Source organism: Macaca mulatta, chromosome 1 (genome assembly GCF_049350105.2).
Source record: "Macaca mulatta isolate MMU2019108-1 chromosome 1, T2T-MMU8v2.0, whole genome shotgun sequence".
NCBI lineage: Eukaryota > Metazoa > Chordata > Mammalia > Primates > Cercopithecidae > Macaca > Macaca mulatta.
In genome coordinates, this window is record NC_133406.1 from 116,029,141 (window position 1) to 116,050,276 (window position 21,136).

At 47.2% G+C, this 21,136-nt stretch overlaps 3 protein-coding genes and 2 long non-coding RNA genes across 53 annotated transcripts in view; 2 read left to right on the top strand and 3 right to left on the bottom strand.

Moving 5' to 3' along the window:
• Positions 1 to 1,877, bottom strand: part of GABPB2 (GA binding protein transcription factor subunit beta 2) — a 69,639-nt gene extending 67,762 nt beyond the window's left edge. For 45 of the 47 annotated variants that reach the window (XR_013398471.1, XR_013398486.1, XM_077947926.1 and 42 more), the window contains exon 1: positions 1,704 to 1,877. The gene's annotated coding sequence lies outside the window, so the exon portion shown is untranslated. Of the gene's footprint in view, positions 1 to 1,599 lie in introns of all 47 variants that reach the window. The other 2 variants (XM_077947703.1, XM_077947672.1) reach the window with 2 other exon arrangements.
• Positions 263 to 1,904, top strand: LOC144331465 (uncharacterized). The gene is made up of 2 exons (XR_013398533.1): positions 263 to 929; positions 1,071 to 1,904. It is a non-coding gene; the product is annotated as an uncharacterized LOC144331465 (long non-coding RNA).
• A 1,884-nt stretch (positions 1,905 to 3,788) lies between these two features.
• On the bottom strand, positions 3,789 to 11,608 carry MLLT11 (MLLT11 transcription factor 7 cofactor). Its single transcript, NM_001260657.1, is given in 2 exon segments — positions 3,789 to 5,054; positions 11,357 to 11,608. A coding segment is annotated over 1 exon segment (273 nt). The 5' UTR covers positions 5,049 to 5,054; positions 11,357 to 11,608; the 3' UTR covers positions 3,789 to 4,775.
• A 675-nt stretch (positions 11,609 to 12,283) lies between these two features.
• On the top strand, positions 12,284 to 20,890 carry CDC42SE1 (CDC42 small effector 1). 3 transcript variants are annotated; one of them, XM_015150416.3, is made up of 6 exons: positions 12,284 to 12,427; positions 15,106 to 15,241; positions 15,892 to 16,207; positions 16,756 to 16,866; positions 17,559 to 17,649; positions 18,561 to 20,883. In XM_015150416.3, exons 3-5 carry the CDS (start codon positions 16,154 to 16,156, stop codon positions 17,631 to 17,633), a joined length of 240 nt encoding a protein of 79 aa, XP_015005902.1. In that variant the 5' UTR covers positions 12,284 to 12,427; positions 15,106 to 15,241; positions 15,892 to 16,153; the 3' UTR covers positions 17,634 to 17,649; positions 18,561 to 20,883.
• LOC144331474 (uncharacterized) lies at positions 12,330 to 13,359 on the bottom strand. Its single transcript, XR_013398542.1, has 2 exons — positions 13,137 to 13,359; positions 12,330 to 12,640 (listed from the first exon to the last, which is right to left on the bottom strand). It is a non-coding gene; the product is annotated as an uncharacterized LOC144331474 (long non-coding RNA).
• Positions 20,891 to 21,136: the final 246 nt, after the last annotated feature.

Below are 21,136 nucleotides of genomic sequence, written 5' to 3' on the forward strand. Positions count from 1 at the left end.
CCAGGCTGGTCTCGAACTCCTGACCTCAGGTGATCCACCCTCCTCGGCCTCCCAAAGTGCTGGGATTACAGACGAGAGCCTCCACGCCCAGCCTGTTTGTTTTTTAAAGAGACAGGGCCTCACTCTGTGGTCCCGGCTGGAGTGCAGTGGCGCAATCACAGCTCACTGCAGCCTCGACCTCCTGGGCTCAAGCGATCCTCCCACCTCGGCTTCCCGAGTAGCTGGGACCACCAGTGGGCACTACCACGCCCAAATGATTAAAATTTTTTTTTTCTTTTTTTCTCTGCACAGACAGGGGTCTCCCTATTTTGCCCAGGCTGGTCTAGAACTCCAGGGCTCAAGGGATCCTCCCACATCAGCTTCCCAAAATGCTGGGATTACAGGCGTGAGCCACTGCGCCCGGCCAAAACCTTTCAATAAGTGTGTGTTTTAATAATTCATAAAGTGCTTGAGCTCTTGACAACAAAGTATTCTATTATCCAAGGGTAATTAATTACTTTATTTAAGAATTTGGATGGGTTTTTTGTCCTTACTGTCATCAAAGCAGGTGTGAAAATACATGTCTAAGAACATCTCTACTGGATTGGGTGGACCAAGTGATTAAATGAATGGATGGCCAAAATTTTGTTACATTGTTGATAGTAAGCCATAGATTGTCCTTTTCCAAAGACAACGGGGTGGGGGGACCCTCTAGAGAGAAAGCCCTTTCGGGAAAAGGGAGAGGAATGGGATGACCTCTGGCTCAAGGAAGTATGTGAGAACAGGAGACAGCCAACGGAAAGGAGAATTGCAGTGGAAGAATCTATGTTTCTTTTAGTATTGCTCAAGTCCCCACTGGGCGGCCAGCTGTACAAACAACTGTGAAAGAAGCGGAGTCGAGGCCGGGAGCGTGGCTCACGCCTGTAATCCCAGCACTTTGGAAGGCCAAGGTGGGCGGATCACCTAAGGTGAGGGGTTCGAGACCAGCCTGGCTAACATGGTGAAACCCTGTCTCTATTAAAAATATACAAAAATTAGCTGTGCACGGTGGCACACGCCTGTAATCCCAGCTACTCGGGAGGCTGAGGCAGGAGAATCACTTGAACCCGGGAGGCGGAGGCTGCAGTGAGCTGGAGGTTGCAGTAAGCCGAGATCGCGCCACTCCCTCTAGCCTGGGTGACAGAGCGAGACTCAGTCTTAAAAAAAAGCAAAAAAGCAGAGGCGGGACCCATACTGCTCTCGTTCAGATTACCGAGTTCACTAGTTATCTTTCAGGTCATTATTAGGGTCAGAGAATGAGGGTCGCCGTTTCCCTCTCTATCATAAACCCTACAGTTCCTCACACCAATGTCTGTCTGAAAGATGGGAACCAATTTGGGGCAGGGAGCCAAACTCAGCCTCTGGCGACAGGCCTCGGCTCCGGCACCGCCTCGCCCCCTAGTGGTCACCTCCGCGGCCTGGGCTTCCCTTGGTCCAGCTCCCCAGCCCCAGGTCTTACACCCACCCCCTTCTTCACCTCCTTCCAGTCCCCTCCCCTTCCTCCCGACAGCATCCCCTTCCTCTCCGTCCCCCTCCCCCAGCTGCCCCCGCTTCGGTGACGGGGAGCCGCGCGGTCCGCACCCAGAAGTCCGAGGCTGGGCTGGGAAGCGGTGTGACTTCTCACGGCACTCTCCTTTCCAGCCCTGACGCCCCCCGGAGTCCACACATCTCTTCTTTCCCCTCACCTCCTCGTCCGGGACGCTGCCGGCCGCGCTTCCACGGAGCCCGCCAGTTTAGTCCCGTTTCCTTCTCTAGTTAAGACTGCCTGTCAAGGACGGTTACTTTTTGCCCTTTTCATGTGTGCATGTTTTGGGGGCCTTTAACCCCCCCTCGTGGAGAAACAGAGGCAAGGAAATGGCGGACCCGGAAATGAAGACGCCGCGAGTAAGATTTCTGGCGGAGGAATCTGTGAAGGGAAAATGATCAGAAAACCCATACTCCCATTCGAACAGAAAGATGATGCATCCCCGAGGCTCATCGCATATCTGCTGAGGGACTTCTGAGGTGGAAAAGTGCGTCACCGAGGCATCCTAGGCAGGACTATTTAACGGGGCGGAGGACTGCTGGTTACGTGTGTTGCGCGTCTGAATAGTTCCAGCAGGGGACGGAGCCCGGGGCTCGTGTTGGCGCCAAGAACCTGGAGAACCGCTGAGGGAGACTCGGATCGTGCATCAGTCCTGCAGTTTGCGTCTTAACTCTTGGCTGCTTCTTCCGGGTCCTGAGCGGCCAGGTTTAGGTTGACAGGAAAGCCTCACTTCCTTATCCCAAACCTCGGCTGCAGCTGTTTGGGACGTTCCTGGCTTTGTTTGTGAATTGGGTTCTGGTGCCTGATGGACACATTTTTCCAGTTACAGCCCGAATGTAAGGACCCCAGAGCCAAGCTGTCCGTGCAAACAGTGAAACAAATAACTGAGTCATTTCTTTTCTTTCTTTATTATTTTTTTTTGAGACGGAGTCTCGTTTAGTCCGTCGCCCAGGCTGGAGTGCAGTGACGCCATCTCGGCTCACTGCAACCTCCGCCTCCCGGGTTCAAGTGATTGACCTGCCTCAGCCTCTCCCCACGCTGGGCTAATTTTTGTATTTTTAGTAGAGACGGCGTTTCACCGTGTTGGCCAGGCTGGTCTCGAACTCCTGACCTAAAGCGATTCGCCCGCCTCGGCCTCCCAAAGTGCTGGGATTACAGGCGTGAGCCACCGCGCCCGGCCTGAGTCATTTCTTTTTGGAGGCCTGCAAGAGGATGGAACATGAGTTTGCAAATCCATTTAGTCATTTTATTTACCAGTTGATCCCTGTCCCCACCCACCAATTGCCATGACTGAAGGACTCTGAAGGGGCCTTTCAAAACTCAGTAAAAATAGAAAAGGACGCACTGCTTATCCTTCCTGGCCCCATTCTCCGTTAGATTGGGACGGTCTTTAGATGTGGGGTTTTCATGGCCTAGAGGGAGGATTTGCCTTTTTTTCTCTCTCTTGGGGACTTCTCTAGATCATCCTTATTTATGATACACTGCCCAATGCTGTCCTATCCATATTGGTATTTACAGTTTCTCTTGAGAGTTGGAGTCTTGTCTCATTCCCGTTTACATTCTTTTGGCTCAGTGCTTTCCTATAGTAGGCACACAAAAACCAGAAATTAAGCAGATAACGTATTTGAGTGAATTCGTTTATCTTGTTAGGCACCTAGGAGAATTATTACCTGAAATATGTTGGTAGTCAGTGGGCAAGCAGAAGAGTGGTTGTAGCTGTCTCCCTACTTTTCTAATTTTAAGTTGATTTTGCCCTTTCATTATTTATCTGTTCAATGCGACGTTCACCATTTAATGTCTAAATGCTATTCAAATCATTCTTCCTCTAAGTTGAATATTATTATAGAAAGATAAAATGAGGCCGGGCTCAGTGGCTCACGCCTGTAAATCCCAGCACTTTGGGAGGCTAAGGCGGGCAGATCACCTGAGGTCAGGAGTTCGAGACCAGCCTGGCAATATGGTGAAACCCCATCTCTATGAAAAATACAAAAATTAGCGAGGCCTGGTGGCAGGCCCCTGTAATCCCAGCTGCTTGGGAGGCTGAGGTGGGAGGCCCCCTTGACCCCGGTGGGTGGAGGTTGCAGTGAGCAGTGATTGCGGTGCTGCACTCCAACCTGGGTGACAGAGCAGGACCCTGTCTCAAAAAATAAAAAATAAAAAGATGTATAAGCTGAGTGTGAAAGCAAGGCTAATTTCTCAGATTTCTATGGCTTCCCTTGTGAAGAGAGAGAAAACTAGACTCCAGTCCTGGGATTGAATGTTTTTATTAAATAAATGAGTTAAATGGCAGCACAAATCAGCAACAATAATTTTGGAAGGATTGGGGACAAGATGCAGAGTCAGAATGTAATTGTTCATTTCAGGGTCTCAATGTAGCTGAACTGTGCCCACTGATTAGTTTTACATATTGCAAATGCAGGAGGTAAGGCTAAAATACTAAGGACTTACGCCATTCAGAAGATTGTATTGAAACCTTAAAAACTATAATAATAGTAGGAATGCATATTAAGATTTGATAACTTTCTTTAGCTAGAGTTTTCAACCCACCGGAGCAAAGCTGTAAAGTGAGTAGGGTTGAAGAAGGGATACTCTTGAGAAAAGAAATTAGCTGCTTCTAAAATGATTCAGTTATTTTCCCTATTTTCATTTTCCATAATATTTCCTCCTGTTTTATACCTCCAACTACCTTCCTGATTTCTCTGAGGAAGAAAAAGAATATAAGAAAGAGCAGGATCAAAAAAAAAAAAAAAAGCATGAGACTTAATCACTTTAGCCTTTCATAGCAGATAACTTCAGATTAAAACTTCCGAGGTTTTCATCACCCCTTAAAGAAATATTTGTATTTACCGGCCTAGAGCAGGAAATTAGGAAGGTTTAAAGAATCTCTGAAGCTGATTAAAATACAGTCAAAAATCAGTCTTCCATTTTGCACTACTATACTACTTTCAGGTGTCCCCAATCAGGCCTAGTTTCTGGAGTTAATATTTGGGGGGGAAGGAGGAATCCCTGTGACCCAGTACTCCACTGCTTGAACCATTTACTTTGTGACTTGAGGGCTTTTGAGAGAAATGGAGTAGACAGATAAATAAATACATAGAACTCAACTCTGGCAGATTCATCAGCACCACCAACACAATAGAGAGAGAAGATTAAAATGGGAAAGGAGTGGAAAGGAAGGGGCTTGAGAGGGAAGACAATGAGGGCAAGGTGGTGGGAGAGAGAAGTCTTGGCCTTAGAGCAAGTCCAGTTCGAAGGAGTGGATGCTGGCAATGGGAGCTCTCCAGAAGTTGAAGGTGCTGTACTCAAGGAGGCCATCACCTTCAGGGTTTTTCTCCTGGTCTGCTGCAGTTGCTGGCCCGATCATTTTGCCAACGCTGCTGTCTTTTATCTTGTAGGTGGCTGTATCTGACAGACCCAGGCCTTCCAGCTCCGACAGATCCAGTTCTGGGATGGGCATCCTCCAGAAAAGAAAGGAGCTGTACTGGCTACTCACAGGGTCCCTCATAGCTTCCTAGAAAGAAACCACTTGTCAGTTTTCATGCTACAGCAACTTCTTTGTGGTCCATGGCCTTTCCTTGCTTAGATACTCCACATACTGGTAAAAAGGAATTTCTTTTTAGAAAATTGTATATCTTCCAAGCCCACCAGTAAAAAGGAATTTGAGGAGGAAAGAAAAAGAAGCTCAACATCCCCAATTACCTCTGGAGATAATCCAAGTTCCCTTGGACAAGCTTCAGAAACCCTTTATTATGAATTTCTACTATTTTCTAAACTTCTTCCCATTTGGAATGACTTATTCACCATCTATTGCATCAAATTGATCTTGGGTCTGATTTTCAAGGCCTTCCAAAACCTAGCCCATTCTTCCCAGCGGTGGTATAGCCTCTGTTAGAGTTATGCTCATTCCTGTCTTGCTTAACTCTCTCCATTCTCCACCTTAAAATACTTTCCATGTTTCAGCCAGGTGCGGTGGCTCATGCGTGTGATCTCAGAACTTTGGGAGGCAGAGTGGGTGGATCACTTGAGGCCAGGAGTTCAAGACCAGCCTGTCCAACATGGGGAAACCCTGCCTCTACTAAAAATACAAAAAATTAGCCAGGCATGGTGGCTCATGCCTGTAGTTCCAGCTACTAGGGAGGCTGAGGCACAAGAATTGCTGGAATTCAGCAGGGTGAGGTTGCAGTGAGCCTTCCAACCTGAGCAACAGAGCAAGATTCTGTCAAAAAAAAAAAAACTTTCCACATTTCAGGACTCCATTCAAGAGCTCAGTGGCTCACACCTGTATTCCCAGCACTTTGGGAGGCTAAGGCAGGCAGATGGCTTGAGACCAGGAGTTCCAGACCTGCCTGGGCAACATGGTGAAACTCCGTCTACAAAAAATACAGAAAATTAGCCGGGCCTGGTGGTGCACGCCTGTAGTCCCAGCTACTTGGGAGGCTGAGTGGGAGAATCACTTGAGCCTAGGAAGCAGAGGTTCCAGTGGGCTGAGATTGTGCCACTGCACTCCAGCCTGGGGAATAGAGTGAGACCCTGTCTCAAAAACAAAAAAAAACTCCACGTCTATAGAGGAACCCCCATTCCCCTAGCCCAAACTCCTATTATACTTAAAAATACTTGACTTCCTCCTCTTGACTTTGGTTTAATAGCTCATAGTATGTGTGAAAAGGCCTTCCATGATTTTTCTGCTTTCTGTTTTCCTTCTTGCCTTCTAAACCCTACTATAAACTCACCTCTTCCAGATAACTTCCTTAAACTTACTCAGCTTCATCTACTCTATATCCTCTAGCATCTCCCCCAACACCCTGTAGAGTTTTACCTAACTCCATCAGTTTGGGATTATAGATCACTGTTACTGTATTTTATGTATAGGGATGGTGTTATTGCTTTCTGAATGGGGAAACGCAAAGGGCAGTAGAGAGCAAGCTAGAATCTGAGAAAAAGAAAAAGCTCTTTGACAAACTGACTCCTTTTCTTACAACCAGACTATGTATAAAAAACTGCTCAAACAGTCCCTGAGTGTTTGGTAGAGCTATCTTGCAATTTAAAAAGCTAAAGGAAATTTTATGAAATATTAACTCAAAAGGCCTAAAATCTCTATGTCATTGACCCAGAGACATGTACACAGGGTACAAAATATATTCAAGAAAGACATGCATGCAAGCATATGTGGCATTAAAATCAAGTCAAGAACATAAAGTAAGACTACACAGAAAATTGAAGTTAAAATACTATTCACTAATGTAAATAGTAAAGAAGTTTTTGATTTAATGTATAAATTTAATTATCAAATACTCCAAATTTTGCAAAAGGTTCCTTTTTTGGCTAGCTTCCCCTTCCCCTCCACAAATGCTCTCCATCCCTACTTCATCTATTTTTACATCTATTATTATCTTAAATGGTATCATTTACTTAAATGGTTTCGACAGTGCCTTGTACCACAATATATGTTCAATAAATGCTTCCTACTATCCTTCATTTTAAATTATCCAGGTATTTTAGGCAAAGGCAATTTCTAATTTTCACTCTGTTCTTAGAGATACATGATTAGCAAATATATAGATTAGAAAGATACATCTCTTGGAGCCACACAGACACACCCAAATATCCTTTGTCCAGACCTTTTGTGGGCATCCAAGGCCTACTCAACAGGGCCTTGCTGTGTCATGCTGCCACTACGGGGAAGGGGGAAGGACAAGGTGGTGGTAGAGAGGAGCGGAAGCTCTCTGGCTCTCTGGCATCTCATAATGTGTGCCTCAGTCAGAGCTTGGATTTTCCTATTAGCATTCCCCCACCAATTCCACTGAGCTGCAAATAATCATTCTTTTCCAGAATCTGTCCCCATACCTAGGAGATTCCCCAAGGATAAAAACCAGTCTACCTTCTCTGTACACGAGTGCTGGGCTTTCTACACAAAGACATTCAAGGCTGCTGATTAACTTTCCCTCACTATTTAATACCTTGCCATTCCCATATATTAGCCCACAGGTAAGCCTTAACAATCCATTTCTCTCTAGCCTACTCTCCTTCAGAACAAAACCCAGGTGCTAGAAGAACTTTCCTGGCCAGGCGCAGTGGCTCACGCCTATAATCCTAGCACTTTGGGAGGCAGAGGCAGGCAGATCAGGAGGTGAGAAGTTCAAGACCAGCCCAACCAACATGGTGAAATCCTGTCTCTATTAAAAATACAAAATTAGCCAGGTGAAGTGGCGCATGCCTGTCATCCCAGTTATTTGGGAGGCTGAGGCAGGAAAATTGCTTGAACCTGGGAGACGGAGGTTGCAGCGAGGCAAGATCTCGCCATTGCACTCCAGCCTGGGCAACAAGAGTGAAACTCCATCTCAAAAAAAAGTAATAATAAATAAGTAACTTTTCTATGCTGTAATAGGGGTCTCTTTTCTCTGATCCCAATGCTGGAGTATACTGATGATAATGAGAGCAAATGGATTGGAAATCCATTTGGATTTAAAGTAAAGTTCAGATTGGAAGAAGGTCTCTTAACAGAATCAGATACTCTTCTGTGCATTAATGGATCTATCACTTTCTCTACTCATTCTACCCAAGCCGTGCCTGATATTATATGACTATTACAGCTGCCTACAGCCTCCATCCTGCTACTTACTAGCCAAGGGTCAAGAAACATTAGTTGTGGCCGGGTGCGGTGGCTCACGCCTGTAATCCCAGCACTTTGGGAGGCCGAGGCGGGCGGATCACGAGGTCAGGAGATCGAGACCATCCTGGCTAACACGGTGAAACCCCATCTCTACTAAAAATAAAAAAAATTAGCCGGGCGTGGTGGCGGGGTGCCTGTAGTCCCAGCTACTCGGGAGGCTGGGGCAGGAGAATTATGTGAACCTGGGAGGCGGAGCTTGCAGTGAGCTGAGATAGCACCACTGCACTGCAGCCTGGGTGAAAGAGCAAGACTCTGTCGCAAAAAAAAAAAAAAAAAAAGCATTAGTTGAAATGTTCCCAAAGGAGCAGAAAGAACATTCTACCGCCTCCAAAAACAACCCCAAGTTTCAAAAGGCCTTTCTCCAACACACCCTATTGGGTCTCACCAGGTCAGAGACTCCTAAGTGATGGCCTTAAATGGTTCCAAAATGTTCCAGTATAGTGTGAAATGACTGTACCAAGGCAGAAAAAGAAAGTGTTAATCTAGAACACAGTGATGTGTGAGAGTGTGGGGGCTTCAGGAATGGTGAGTGGGTAGGCTAGGATGTTTTTAATGTTAAAAGTGAATTCTGCGTTGTTCTTTTTCTTCTTAGTTTAAGTTCCAAAATAAACCCTGGGAACTGAGCATTACTCAGCAGAGAAGCTGCTTAGAAGAAGGGTGATGCAGGGATTGGAGCAGGGTGGGGGAGCATGTTGGAAAGGTGAGGTCATCATCCTATGATATTCAACTCTGATAATCTCCATAGTACTTTGCTGAGATGTGCACAGAAAGAGAGCTAAAAAAAAAAAAAATGGTTGTATCCATTAACCAACCTCCCCCTGCTTAAATCTGGGACTACAGAGATCCTAAGAAGCATACCCTAGGAGTCAGTACTGTTACGGACTTGTGGCTACAGGGATTCTTACTGTTACTAGTTATTTCCCCAGCTAGCTGGGTTGTTTTCTCTCTCCTCCCTGACAAGTCTTCTCCAGAACGAGCTTAGTATAATGCAAGGCACATTATAGGCTCTTTGAAAAATAGAATCATGGGGCTGGGTGCAATGGCACACACCTGTAATCGCAGCACTTTGGGAGGCCGAGGTGGGTGGATCACAAGGTCAGGAGTTTAAGACCAGCCTGGCCAAGATAGTGAAACCCCGTCTCTACTAAAAATACAAAAATTAGCTGGGCACGGTGGCAGGTGCCTGTAATCCCAGCTACTCGGAGGGCTGAGGCAGGAGAATCGCTTGAACCCGGGAGGCAGAGGTTGCAGTGAGCCAAGATCGCACCAATGCACTCCAGCCTGGGCGACAGAGCGAGACTCCAACTAAAAAAAAAAAAAAAAAAAAAAGAATCATGGGAGGAAAAATTACAGAATTTTAAAACTAGAAGACATCTTAGAAATTAATGGGAAGACTTCCAGCCAGTTTCTATAGAATCCAGGTCTCATAATTCCCAATCTGATCCCTTTTTGTGTTGTACATGGATAGTTGCCAACAGTTTTATATAAACCTATACCAGTATTCCCAAAACTTAAAATAATTCTTAGTTGCTGAAGAATAGATATTCCGTAGGTTAGGTGATTGTTCCTATAATTGTGATCTGAATGGGGAAAAGCAAAGGGCAGTAGGGAGCAAGCTAGAATCTGAGAAAAAGAAAAAGCTCTTTGACAAATTGACTCCTTTTCTTACAACCAGACTATGTATAAAAAACTGCTCAAATAGTCCCTGAGTGTTTGGTAGAGCTATCTTGCAATTTAAAAAGCTAAAGGAAATTTTATGAAACATTAACTCAAAAGGCCTAAAATCTCTATGTCATTGACCCAGAGACATGTACACAGGGTACAAAATATATTCAAGAAAGACATGCATGCAAGCATATGTGGCATTAAAATCAAGTCAAGAACATAAAGTAAGACTACACAGAAAATTGAAGTTAAAATACTATTCACTAATGTAAATAGTAATGACATTTTTGATTTAATACAGTATGGATTTAATTATCAAATACTCCAAATTTTGCAAAAGGTTCCTTTTTTGGCTAGCTTCCCCTTCCCCTCCACAAATGCTCTCCACCCCTACTTCATCTATCTTTACATCTATCATTATGTTAAACGGTATCATTTACTTAAAGGGTTTCGACAGTGCCTTGTACCACAACATATGTTCAATAAATGCTTCCCACTAACCTTCATTTTAAATTATCCAGGTATTTTAGGTAAAGGCAATTTCTAATTATCACTCTGTTCTTAGATATACATGATTAGCAAATATATAGATTAGAAAGATACATCTCTCTCGGAGGCACACAGACACACCCAAATATCCTTTGTCCAGACCCTTTGTGGGCATCCAAGGCCTACTCAACAGGGCCTTGCTGTGTCATGCTGCCACCATGGGGAATGGGGAAAGACAAGGTGGTGGTGGTGGTAGAGGGGAGTGGAAGCTCTCTGGCATCTCATAATGTGTGCCTCAGTCAGAACTTGGATTTTCCTATTAGCATTCCCCCACCAATTCCACTGAGCTGCAAATAATCATTCTTTTCCAGAATCTGTCCCCATAGCTAGCTCCTGTGGGCTATACTGATTTCACTATGGAATCAGGCAGTTCTCCAACACAGAGGCCCCCACCTTTCCTACCCCAGGCTGCCTCTTTCTTTGGAGCAAAGATTTGAGGTGGAGTGAAAGAGATGGTCCAAAGAAAGGTCAGGATTACACTGAACATTATCCCATATAACCCCCTCCCAAACTCCCTCCTACAGAGAAACATAGAACACTACGGAAAAAAATTGCAAGTATAGGGAAGTAGAGGGCAGAGAGATACAGTAGGACTAAAGATTCATCAAATAGCTGGTAGAACAAATTATGGTTTGAAAAGGAAGTAGACTGAATATATTAAATACACAGGACAATAAATTACAGAAAAGGATATCTGAAATAAGGAGGTAGGTGCTGAGAAATAACTACATGTAAATTGTTAGAAATTAATGGTCTGTACAAGGTAACAAGGCATGGATGCTGTGAAGAAATAACTACCCATTGTTCATAGCGCCCCCTTCTCTCCTCTTCAGCTGTCCCCCACCTTATGTGGGGTCTTTCAATCTAACCATAAGCAGCCGCTCTTCTATCTTTGCAGCCCCCTGCCCCCCTCCCTCAGTTTGGTTTACCTGTTATCAATCAATTACTGGCGTGTTCCAAAGATGGAGGGAGTGCCTCGGGGGCTCCGGGATCTGTGCCGGGCTGGAGAAATACAAAGCTGTTGGGGCTTTGACGGCTTTGTCTTCTCACTCCTTTTCCCTCTTCAGTGACTGAGTCTGTCAGTTAGCTCTCCCCCTGCAATGCAGCCCCTCCTAAGAAGGGCGGAAGGATTTCCCCGCCCCCTCCTGCCTGACTCGGCTAATTCAAATGATAGGTTCCAGAACACTTGAGGGAAAGAGACGATTAAAGCGTCTCCGTAGGCTCATTGGTCTGCGCTATTATTCCCGATCTCCTCCAGCATCCCCGTGCTGACTAGGGGCGCAATGAATGAGCAGTTAATTGCCCTCTAATTTTAGGTCCTCTAATTTATGGACTTGAAATCTTAACTCTAGACTACAATGGAAAGTAGTGTTCCTCTCTTCTACAATTTAAGGACTTCAGGTTACAAGGTATTTTTAAGAATCATATTTTTCCACCCGTTCTCCCAATCCCTGATCCTCCCGACTCGCCTCTCTACCCTCACAATGGGTAAATAAACCTAGTCCTATTCCATTTTGGGTAGAGCACAGAAGAGATTTGGGGTGGGGGGGCGTGCTTCTGCGAATCTCTGAACTTGGTTAGGTCTCGGGGTTTGGGGGGCTCCGCTTCGTTTTGCCCCGAAATGCCTGGCGCGCAAAGGGAACTTGAGATTTCAGGGGCCCCAGCTTGGGTACCAGGCCCTCATCTACGTGTCCGCATTCTCCAGTTCTCCCCTCAGGGGCGGCGGCCTTGGGGGGCTGCAGAGGCACCCTCCCACGCCTCGCACAGTGCAGTGCCTCCGCAGTCCAGAGGGGAGCTGTGCGCTCGGCTCCTAGCCGGACGGGTTTCGTAATCGCGTCGCCGCCGCTTCCGCCCTCAGCCGGCCCCACCTCTGCCGGCTCGTCCTGGGCTCCCCCACCGGGCCGCAGAGCTAGCCCGGGAAGCCCACACTGGCGGCCACGGAGCAGAGCCCCTCACCCCCGCCAGCTGTAGCTGAACGTCTGGATACCGGAGAAGAGCAGGTGAGGCCGTGCAGTTGGTCCCCCAGCCCGCCCGCCGCGCCGGCAGGGCCAGGCGGAGACACACCGGATGCGGGGTGTGGGGAAGGCGGATGTCTTGGGCTGCAGAGATGCTGGGGCGTTGGGAACGGGGTGCGCGCCCGGGGTGGCCGTCCTCATCCACCCTCCTGGGGTGCGCAGGCTGAGGCCGCTGAAGAGTAGAAGGAAAAGAAGGAACTGGAATGTTCGGGTGGGGGTGGGAAGGAGAGGGTCCGAAAGATTCCCAGGGAGGTCCCAATCCGGTTAAGGGTTGGGAAGAGCAGAGAACTTCTGGGTAGAGTTGGGTAGTAGGGGGAGACAGATATGGAATCTGAGTGATTGAATATATTTGGGGAGGGGAGGCTTAGGGCCTAGCCCTCTTTCCTCTTAAGCCCCCAGAAGACCTTTCCTGGGGAAGGGGAAGGTTGGGGCTGGGCCTGTCACTTGGCTGAAATATGGAGTCCACTCCACTTCTCCAGAGCCCCTCCGCAGCCCTCCATGTCTAGGGGTCTGCACACAGGGACCAGCTGCTGCCCCGGGCTTCTAGCCAGAATTGCCCATTCCATTCTCTCGATTCTTTCTTTCTCTCCAGCTGCTTCATGTGAGGGCTTGTCAGGCCGCGGGTTGGAGGCCTTAGGGCCAGAGGCGGTGGGACCGGGTGAACCGGTTTGGGGCCCGAATGGGACCAGAGAACTAGCCTGTACATCCTTCCTCCCTGGCACCTCTTTCCTAACCCTTCTGCTCACCTCCCAACAGCTTTGAGACCCTCAAGTCCTAGTGTGATCTTGGTGGGGGTGGGGGGTGGCTTTCCCGGTTCCATATTTCACTCTTGCCATTTGGAACTCAGAGAGGCCGAGTTCTGAGCACCAAGGACGTGGCCTTATGCAGTCTAATCCTCATCCCTCCTGTTGATTTCTCAGCCCCTTCCCTACCCACTGTGGGGTTGGATTCGGTGGCTCTTCCGCCTGGGCTGACCAGCTCAGGACTTCATTTTTCCTCAACCCACTCTCTTCTGGCTGCTTTAAAGAAGAGTGGCCGCCAGTGGCTCTTACTTCCTTTTTTTGGCTTTGTTCCCATCCCCCCTTCCCTGCGCTACCATCACATTCACCCTGACCTGTCTTTACACTCTGACCCCACCCTCAAGTTTCAGAGACCCTAATGTCCTAGGGAATGGAATTTCCTGGTCACATCTCGTCATCATTGGTCATTTCATGCCAAGTCCCACACACACACTTTCCCTCCACCCAGCTCTGGTCAGGTCCCTGGAAAAGAAACAGAAATGGCCTTGTTCTCTGCACTGCCCCTTTCCCTCTCTCCTCCTCCCCCTCTCTTCTCCTCTTCGCTCCCAGCACTATCCACCTCTGTCCCTCAGCTTTGAGCAGGGCAGGAGATGTTGAGGGAGAGTCCAGTCACAGTACAGCCTGCCTGCTGGTGTTGGGGGTTTCTTCTAATTCTTCATTTTCCCCCAACCCTTACCACCTGCCACCACCACCATCAGGATAAACCCTATGACTGACTCACTGACGTCCCACTGACCACAGCTCTCCTCTCTGGACAGCTGTGTTTTAGCTTCCGTTCCTTCTGGTTACTCCTCCCTTCCAGTGGTGAGAAGGGAAGTAAGAGAAAGCCTAGCCTCCTGGGTTCTCCCTTCCCCTAGACGCTGCATTTGAGTGTTTGTGTGATCTCATCTCAAGGCTGTTAAAAAACCTCTCTTTATGTGTGTATGTGTGTTGTTGTGGTTTTTTTTTTTGTATTTGAGACAGGGTCTTGCCCTGTCACCCAGGCTGGAGTGCAGTGGTGCAAACATGGCTCACTGTAGCCTCCAACTCTTGGGCTCAAGTGATCCTCCTGCCTCAGCCTCCCCAGTACCTGGGATGACAGGCGCATGCTACTACACCCTGCTATCTTGTTTTTTTGTTTTGTTTTGTTTTTTTGAGGTGGAGTTTCGCTGTTGTTGCCCAGGCTGGAGTGCAATGGCATGATCTTGGCTCACTGCAACCTCGGGTTCAAGCAATTCTCCTGCCTCAGCCTCCCAAGTAGCTGGGATTACATGCATGCGCCACCACACCCAGCTAATCTTTTATATTTTTAGCAGAGATGAGGTTTCACCATGTTGGCCATGCTGGTCTCAAACTCCTGACCTCAGGTGATCCGCCCGCCTTGGCCTCCCAAAGTGCTGGGATTATAGGCGTGAGCCACCACGCCCGGCCTATCTCTTGTTTTTAAATCAGTCTGGGGTGCCAAAGCATCAGTGTTCCTGGCCTGGAAGAAAGGGAGATTCCTGTTCATGTTAAAGTGTCGTATTTATGAAACTCCCCTTTTTGGAATCTTTGAGGTTGTCTGTACTATAGGACTGGGGAAATGCAAGTGAGTCTAAGAAGAAACCCAGATGTGTCCTACCCTGGCTGGCAGTAGTGAGAAGGGAGGAAGTTCTTCCCTGGACACTAGTACTATTGGAAAGTTCCTTGTGTCTGGTTGACTGACGAAGCTTGAGGATGGAATTGGTGAGGAGGGAGGGGAGAACAGGTCACAGCTGGAGGGGAGCCTGGGCCCTATAGAGTGTGAGGCAGAGCAGAGTGGCAGATAGGACATGTGGACGGTGGGGAAAATATTCCTCATGGGACAGAAGATACCTGGCACATGTACCCACAACCTGTACACAGATGATCTGTATTGGACACACGTGGAGATATGGCCATGCCACACATGTGCAAACAGAGGTGTACACACAGGAGTGCAGTGATACAGGACACAGATAAACAGAATGTACACAGCCTTCAGGAAGGATCTCAAGGTCAGGTAATAAAGGAACTGCTAACTGGCTTCTGGGAGGGATTGGATTTCACTGGAGGGAAATCAGGAGGAACAGCGCAGCAGAGGGGGAAAACATTTCTCATTGTAGAAAGTCTTTCCTGAGGGCCAACCTGTCAGTTAGTCTCCTAGGACCTCAGTGGTCCAGGGCTCCCCTGTTCTTAAAGAAACTCTAGCATTCAGGGCAAGGTAAGAAAAAACGCAGGGACAGGGTGGAGACCTTGTTTGTGAGAACAAAAAACCACTATTTCCTCTTCAGAGTCACTTAAATGCCCCTCCCCTTCTGCCCTAAACTCAGAGAGAAGGGAGCTGGAGCTTCTAGCACCCCAAACTTTGCTAATTTCTGCCACTGTCCTTTGGTCCTCGCCCATCCTTTTAACTCTAAGTGCTTCTAGCCCCCTTCCTCTCCCTTGGTACCACCAGCCACTGCTCCTTAACCCCTTGGTGGCCTTTTGGTTCTGTTCCTTTATCTTAAGAGTCAAACTGAGGTTTGTAGTGTTTGGGAACGAGTGTTGGTGTACAGGTCTCGGGCCTCTCAGGGAGGACTGAGAAGATATAGGCTCATCAGGAGGTTTCTCAAGGATTGGGGGAGGGGGAGATTTCTCACTGATCTTTCTTTTTACTTTCTTCTAATCCAGGGTTCCGAGTCTGAGGAAGACATAACCTTGTGCCTGCCTGCCCACCTCTCTCTCTGGTCCTGTTCATCTTCAGGCTCTGAGACACTGACCTTCACTGCTCAGTTAAGGGTTCCAGGGATTCTACTTTCTCTGGACCCATCCAGCTGAGTGAACCCAGGGTGTTGTTATATCTGGGGAGAGTGAGGAGTGGGTTGTCCAAATACCAGAGCAAGAGCCCTTTGGGGCCTCAGACAGAGGAGTGAAGCTGGAACCATCAGGGAACATGAGTGAATTTTGGCACAAACTGGGCTGCTGTGTGGTAGAGAAACCCCAGCCGGTGAGTCTCCCCACCCCCATCCTAACCCAAAGAGCAGTCAATTACCATGTGCTGTGAGGTGGCCACACCATCTAGGATCTGCCATCTAAAAAGCACACTTCTTGCCTCCCTCTGTGTCAGGAGCGTCTATAGTCAAGCAGCTGTATATGTGGAATAAAGGGCATTGGGTGATGGAAGAAGTGAATAGTCCTAGCTATTACCTCCTGTTCCTGTCCATTCTGAGCTGGGCGGGGTTTGTAGGTGGAGCTGCATACCTGTCAGTTTTCCCCATTATTTCGTCATCAGTCAGAGGTGACTTTGACGTGTCCTTTCTTCGTCCGGTGTTCACTCTACAGGCCACTGCCCTCACTACTCTGGTTCATGTCTTCTGTGTGCTTTTGTTGTTCCAGCTTTGCCTTTCATGCCCTAGTGGTTTCCCTGTTACAATGCCACATCCCCTCTTCCCACCAGGCCCTTAGCTTTTTAGTGGTTTTGAAGACTCTTTTCCCTTCCTCCACTCTGACTGGAGGAGGGGCCTTAAGACATGACTCCTTATCTTCTCCAAACAGAAGAAGAAGAGAAGACGGATTGACCGGACCATGATTGGGGAACCAATGAATTTTGTCCACCTGACTCACATTGGCTCTGGGGAGATGGGGGCCGGAGATGGACTTGCCATGGTAACAAGGAAATGGGGATAGGTTGATACGGGGGTGAGGTCTATAACCGTTCCTTCTTTTTGAAAGTTTAAGCTAGGGACATATGAAAATACTCAATGGGGAAGTAAAAACCTGGGATTCTAGTCCTGGTCACAAGTTGTGGAAACCTGAGACCTGGCATTTTAGGTGTCTGGGCCTAGGTTCTCTCATCTTTACAACTTAGCAGATTGTTCTTCACTGGGGTAGGGGGTATATATATCTTAATAGTTGGAGGGCTTTTTCCAAAAAGCTTGTAATCCTCCCTTCTCCTAATTAAGAGCTGCTATCTCAGTGTCAGAGTAAATCATATATTTAGGAGTGTTGGGACAGGAAAAAAGCTGAGCACCGTCATCCTAAACAATGTCTAAGATGCACTTCTGTTCCCAAAATAAGGGAAATGGGTCTAAAGATAGTCTTTTCCCAGATCCTGAAACTCAGGTATATAGGGGAGAATCCATTGTGAGGGAATATTAGTAAAAGACCCATTTTACCTCATCCTCATGAAGGCCAGTGTGAAAAGAGGCATTGAGACTCGCCTAGGAGGAATGGCGGTTAGTAGACGGCTGCTATTGTCAAGGAGATGGCATCAACCTTTTCCTTGGAGGGCACAAAGTAGAGTTCTTACTGTAGGATATGAAGACTTAGGAAGGTGTCTCACATCTGTTTTTTCACAGACAGGTGCAGTTCAGGAGCAGATGAGATCCAAGGGAAACCGAGATAGGCCATGGAGCAATTCTAGGGGCTTATAGCTCCAATAATGGAACGGTGAGTGATTAGAGAAACCCACCCTACACCTCAGCCCCCATAACAACACAACCTGATACCCTGACGCAGAACCCTGATCTCATGCAAGAAAGAAAGGTGTGGCCAGGCGTGGTGGCTCATGCCTGTAATCCCAGCACTTTGGGAGGCTGAGGTGGGTGGATCACTTGAGGCTAGGAGTTCAAGACCAGCCTGGCCAATGAGGCAAAACCCCGTCTCTACCAAAAAATACAAAAATTAGCTGGGCACAGTGGCATGCTCTTATAGTCCCATCTACCTGAGAGGCTGAGGCATGAGAATCACTTGAACCCGGGAGGTGGAGGTTACAGTGAGCTGAGATCGCGCCACTGCACTCCAGCCTGTGTGATAGAGTGAGACTCTATCTCAAAAAATAAAAAAAAAAGAATGGGAGATAGGGAAGATTCAAGAATGTGGGATCTAAGCTGGGCATGGTGGCTAACGCCTGTAATCCCAGCACTTTGGGAGGCCGAGGTCAGCGGATGACTTGAGGTCAGGAGTTTGAGACCAGCCTGGCCAACGTGGTGAAACCCTGTGTCTACTAAAAGTACAAAAATTAGCCAGGCATGATGGCACACGCCTGTAATCCTAGTTACTCAGGCAGCTGAGGCAGGAGAATCACTTGAACTCGGGAGGTGGAGGTTGCAGTGAGCCTAGATCGTGCCACTGCACTCCAGCCTGGGCAACACAGCGAGATTGTCTCAAAAAAAAAAAAAAAAAAAAACAAAAAACAACCGTAGGATATAGAAAGACTGAGAGGGTGTTGTGCAGATAGAAGTAAAGAACACACTGTGGAAACAGCTTAAAGTCTGCACTAGGTAGTGCCTTCTTCCTAAAGCCTTGGTTTTCTTTGAGGCTAATCTTTAAGAAAAAAATTTTTTTTTTTTAAATTTCAGGTTCTGCCATCTTGAAAACCCCATTCTGTTTCCAGCCCAGAAGAAATGCTGCCCCTACCAGATCCCTCCTTGAACCAGTGATCTAAGGACCCCTCTTTTCCCTATCTGCCTAACAGTGCCTCATAAGGCTTGGGGGCTGGACTCCCTCTACTCCCTCTGGCTATAGCCCCTCCTGGAGATGGGGTCAAGGCAGCAGGACTGACCAAGTGACTACTGGTTAGCCAGAGGAGCTCAGCTGAAGCCCTGGACACCCTCAGATCTGAGATAGGAGTTCTCTAGGAACCTGGAATGAGTTCCTGTCTCCTGAATGATGGTCTGGGTGCCACCTGTTTTTAAACTCTTAACCTGGAACTCCTTAAATGGGGTAGGTGGGTGAAATTATCAAAGCTGAAGCTGGCTTTGCTGAAAAGCTCCCTACCTCCCTGCCGTTCTTCCTCCTGGAATGAACTAAAGCAGATGTCAAACGGGCTGGTGGGGGTGACTACTCCCTTTTCCACTCTTTAGATTTCAAACCTTAGGCTCACAGCCCCTCAATATCTCTCTGCTAATACCAGTGTCTCTCTCTAGTTAGGCCTCTAATCAATCCTCTGTTTCTGTTTACCAGCTTCCCAGCAACTTTCCTCTTTTAAAATATTAAAAATTTAATTCAGGTTCTCTTAATCCCCATCCTGCTGTTGCCTCCACCCTTAACTCTATCCCTATTAGGAACCTTGTTTCCCACCGAATAAGAGTTAAGGTAAGAGATAGCTTTTCACCTGATGACATTCCATTTAAGTCTTGGGGCATTTTTCCTGCCCTCTGCCAACCTCCCTGGTGGCCCAGGTGAGAGGAGGAAGAGGGGTCTGGAGAGAAACCCAGAATGCAGCAGAACTAGGAGTAAGTCCATCTCAAGGTGAACTTCTGATCATTGAGGATGGTGAGATAAATAGGTTGAAAACAATCATCTGTGAGTTTAGGAGTCTTAAGATCCTCACAGCACGGGAGCAGGGAGAGGCTCTAGAACAAGGTTTCACAACCGAGATGCCTTTGACATTTTGGGCTGAAGTGTTCTTGGTAAAGGATACCTGTTTCCTGTTTTGTGCATTACAGGATATTTGGCAGCATCCCTGGCCCACCCTAGTTATGACAACCAAAAATGTCTCTATACATTGCCAAATTTCTCCTAGGGGGCAAAATCGCCTCCATTTGAGAACCACAGCTCTAAAGTCAAGATATTTTTCTCTGAAGTGATTTCTCCTTGGCACGCTACCCTCATCATGTTACTCATCTTAAGCCCGAGCCATGGATGAACTAGGAGCTCGTATAAATGAGGCTCAGCAGGGCTGCACATAATCTCCAAACAATTCTTTATTCAGTGTTTTGCTTGTGCTCGCGTGTTGCTGTGATGGACAGGTCCCATGCTCCTCCATTCTCGCCCTCTGGAGAAGTGGTTCCTGCAGTGTAGATATGAACAGGGTATGGTAGGATTGAGGATGGGGGAGAGAGAAGCAGTAGATACACTCCTTATCCTCCCCAAATTTTAAGCTCTATTTCTGTGCCCTAGTCCTAGAACCAGACACACATTAGACTCAGGGAGTTTTGTCTGAAGACCAGGTCCCACTGCCCCCCCCGGCTGAAGAGTCTGCTTTAGATGGGAAAACAACGTAGGAGCAGGGGTCTTTAGGCACTTTCAGTATTCTCAGGTGTTCTTTGTTCTGGCCCTTCCAGGGTAATAAGGAAGGCAGAACAAGACAGATGAGCTCCTGCCTGCTGTGAGACAAGGCTGGGGTCTCATTCCATTTGCAACAGGAAACATCCTGTTCTATGGTAGTGGGGTCAGGAAGGTAGGAACTGGTATCCATTCTGCCAATTCCACCACCCATTCAGTTTGCTTATACCTACAGAGCAGTGACTGAGGTTCTATTTTTTTTTTTTAATTTCCATGTATTTTCTGCCATTTTTCAGGGTCTAAGATTGGTCCTACATTCCCAATTTACTCTCAGTTCCAGTCAAGCTGGTTGCTCTGAAAGTAACCCAACTTGTTGCCCTAAAATACCTCAGTAGCCTGAGTGTTATACTAGAGATCTAAAGGGTTAACAGGATAGGGTAGAAAGATTAGAGACTCCTGGAAATCTCTGGTTACCATGATCTTCAGCCCCATTTAATACCTGTTCTTTGGACACAGTCTTTTTCCTTTGGTGCTCTCTTGCCTTTAGCTACCTTCTCTAATATGTATGCTACCATCACTAATAAAGTGATGGGAATGGGTTTGAGAGTCATAATTTATATTAAAAAGTTGTTGGACTTTTAAATACATTTTTCAAATAAAAAAATTTAAGCAAAATAGTTGCACAGTAATCACTGCAGGTGTGTGTTGGATTAAAGGATGGATGTGGCTAATGAAGATAACTCCTCCAAAGTGGCCAAGATGGAATTTTGTACCAACATTGCCCTTCTGAGGAGAGAGGGCCAAGTATTATGAAGGCAAGAAGACCAATGTCATCTTTCAAGGGCTCAACTCCTTGTTCTTCCTACTCCCTTTTCTTAGCGTTTATTTGAGATTTTTCAAGCCTGTAAAAGAAGTAGTTGTTTTAAAA

What these genes read in the sequence shown, in the direction of transcription:
- CDC42SE1 (XM_015150416.3), top strand. Translation starts at nt 16,154, where the DNA reads ATGAGTGAATTTTGGCACAAACTGGGCTGCTGTGTGGTAGAGAAACCC. An exon ending in TGGTAGAGAAACCCCAGCCG is followed by an intron (nt 16,208 to 16,755) that starts GTGAGTCTCCCC and finishes TTCTCCAAACAG; the next exon opens with AAGAAGAAGAGAAGACGGAT. An exon ending in CCGGAGATGGACTTGCCATG is followed by an intron (nt 16,867 to 17,558) that starts GTAACAAGGAAA and finishes GTTTTTTCACAG; the next exon opens with ACAGGTGCAGTTCAGGAGCA.